This window comes from Monoraphidium neglectum (assembly GCF_000611645.1).
Source record: "Monoraphidium neglectum strain SAG 48.87 unplaced genomic scaffold scaffold03254, whole genome shotgun sequence".
Lineage (NCBI taxonomy): Eukaryota > Viridiplantae > Chlorophyta > Chlorophyceae > Sphaeropleales > Selenastraceae > Monoraphidium > Monoraphidium neglectum.
The window spans coordinates 1-2,305 of NW_014010374.1; the positions used below are offsets into that span (position 1 = coordinate 1).

Genomic DNA, 2,305 nt, shown 5'->3' on the forward strand with positions numbered 1-2,305 from the left:
GGCCCGCGCCGCCGCTGCCTTTTCGGCTTCCAGCGCGGCCTTGGCTGCGGCGGCGGCGGCGGCGGAAGGCAAAGGGGCGGCCGAGAAGAGGATGCCGCGCGTGGAGCCGCGCGGGGCCAGTGGCTCTGGCGTGGGCTCCTTGCTGGCTGCAAGGGGGTGGGGATCAGAAGGCAGGAGGGCCCCAGAGGGGATCAGGGGGTCATGGCAAGCAAGGGGCAGAGGGGAAAGAAGGGCCGAGGCAAGCCAGCAGGGGTTGCTTCAAAGGGCCTCAGCGGCATGCTGGAACGAGGGCTGCAACCACACCCGCAGCTGCAGACAGCCGGAGCCGTCCATCGCGGCCGCGCTCCGCCGTATGGGAGCCAGGCGCTCCCGTGACGTCGCCGGCGCGTGACGGCGTCACCCCAGCCAGCGAGCCCGGCCAAAGCTCTCGCGGAGCGCGCCTGAGCGCGGCGCCGCCCATGCGCATGCACGTGTCGCGCGTGGCGCCTGTGTGCACGTGCGCACCTGTCTCGGGGTCCTGCTGCCGCCGCAGCGCCTCCTCGAGCTGCGCTCTGAGCCGCCGCGATTCTTCCAGCACCGCCCGGCAGCCGCGGTCTGCGGCCGCAGCAGGCGACGGCCGCTCTGACCCGGTCGTCCCCGCCTCCTCCTCCTCCTGCCCCCCCTCGCCCCCCTCCGCTCGCGCGCGCCGCCCCCGCCGCGGCCCCCTGCCGCCGCGCGCCTTGCCGCGCCTGCGGCCCCGCGCGGCCGCGCCGCTCCCCGGCCGCTGCTGCTCTTCGGCTGCGAGTTTGGCGCGCTTGGCCGCCAGCTGGGGCAGATCCAGATCTAGCTCGATGATCTGGATCTCATCGCTGTCCTCGTCATCCGCCTGCTCCCGCGACCCTGCGTCTGCCGCAGCCCCTGCAAATTCGTCCGCGCCTGCCGGTGCGCCCGCGTCCGTGGGCTGCTGTTGCTGTTGTGTTGGGGTTCACACGTGGTCATCAAGAGTGCAGCAGGTGTAAGGGGATGTGGGGGAATACTCAGCGCCGGGTTGCGTCTGAGGGAGGAGCGTCGCATGGGCGTCTCCAGGGGCACGCGGCAGGCATTGCGCCCCCGCGGCGGCCCAGCCGCGCAGCCGGGCCCAGGCATCGCAGCTCACACCCGGACGGAGCGCATCGAGCGGCGCCTGCCGACCGCCGCCCAACGCAAACCTCGCGAGCGCGACGCTGCACGCTCCCCAGGCGCCCCCCATGCTGCTGAGAGGGGGGCGCGCCGCGCAACGCCGCACCTGCTGCTTGCGCGCTGCCTTGCGCTTGGTGGCGGCCGGCTTGCGCTTCCGCCGCCGCCGTTCGTCAGAGTCGCCGCTCAAACCGTCGCTGTCGCTGGCGTCGTCCCAGCCTGCATGGCAAGGCAGAGGCGTCAGGGGCCGCATGCTGCAGGCACGGATTCGCCGCAGGCAGCAAGGACAGTCAGCGCAGCGGGATGTTTCGGCTAGGGCGCGCAAAGCAGAGCGCTGCCTCAGCAACCCGCATCGACAAGCGACGCGACCCGGCCGCAGGCGCACCGTCTTCTCCTGGTTGGCTGCCCAGCATCCTGCCGGGTAATCCCAAATCCGACATGTCAAATAGGTCCTCGTCCATTGCTACCGTGCGCTGCTGGTCTTGCTATCGGTACTGTGCCTTTTGAATCCTGTCTCCAGATGGTATAATACCAGGCAATGCCAACACTAAGGATGCTGACGAAGTCTTATCTTCCTCTCTAGATTTTTGAATACGATCTAGAGATCATTGGCGGATTGCTGCTTTGCACGTGACTGTCGTACCTTTGTTTACTGTAATTATGCGCGAGGGCGAAGACCAGGCATGGTGACCTGCTGGCTGTGACTGTCCGGGCGCAGGAGCAGGCAGCCCGCGCCACCCGAGCGCGGCGCAGCATGGCGCCTGTGTCGTCGAGCCCATTCCGCTAGTACTGTGGCATGACCCTTGATGCTCCTATCCGGGGCTGTGCGTCACTGGCCATGTTCCGCTCCCCATATTCATGGCTGGTTCTGGGGATGGAGAACGTGCGAGCTGTTTTGGGGGCCAGCGCTGTCAGTGTCGCACGCTCCCAACAGTCGCCGCCACGTGTGCCAGCGTAACCGCAGCCTCCTGCCAAATAATGAGTTGCCGCGTCGCAAGTGTAGGGCAGGAGTGCCCATGCAGTGTCATTGTGGGTGTGACGGCGGTGCAACACGCGGCAGGGTAACGAAGCGGGGGCGTGCGCTGGCGGTTGAGGGTGCTTTTATTTGTTTTCCCCTTCGTCTCCTCGGGGGTTGCCTTGGTCGACATGA

General features: G+C 68.0%; 1 protein-coding gene across 1 annotated transcript; it reads right to left on the bottom strand.

Moving 5' to 3' along the window:
• Positions 1 to 268: 268 nt before the first annotated feature.
• MNEG_12458 (hypothetical protein) lies at positions 269 to 1,616 on the bottom strand (the record flags this gene model as incomplete). Its single annotated transcript, XM_014039069.1, has 3 exons — positions 269 to 949; positions 1,265 to 1,374; positions 1,541 to 1,616. The coding sequence occupies 3 exons, from the start codon at positions 1,614 to 1,616 to the stop codon at positions 269 to 271; spliced, it is 867 nt and encodes a 288-aa protein (XP_013894523.1).
• Positions 1,617 to 2,305: the final 689 nt, after the last annotated feature.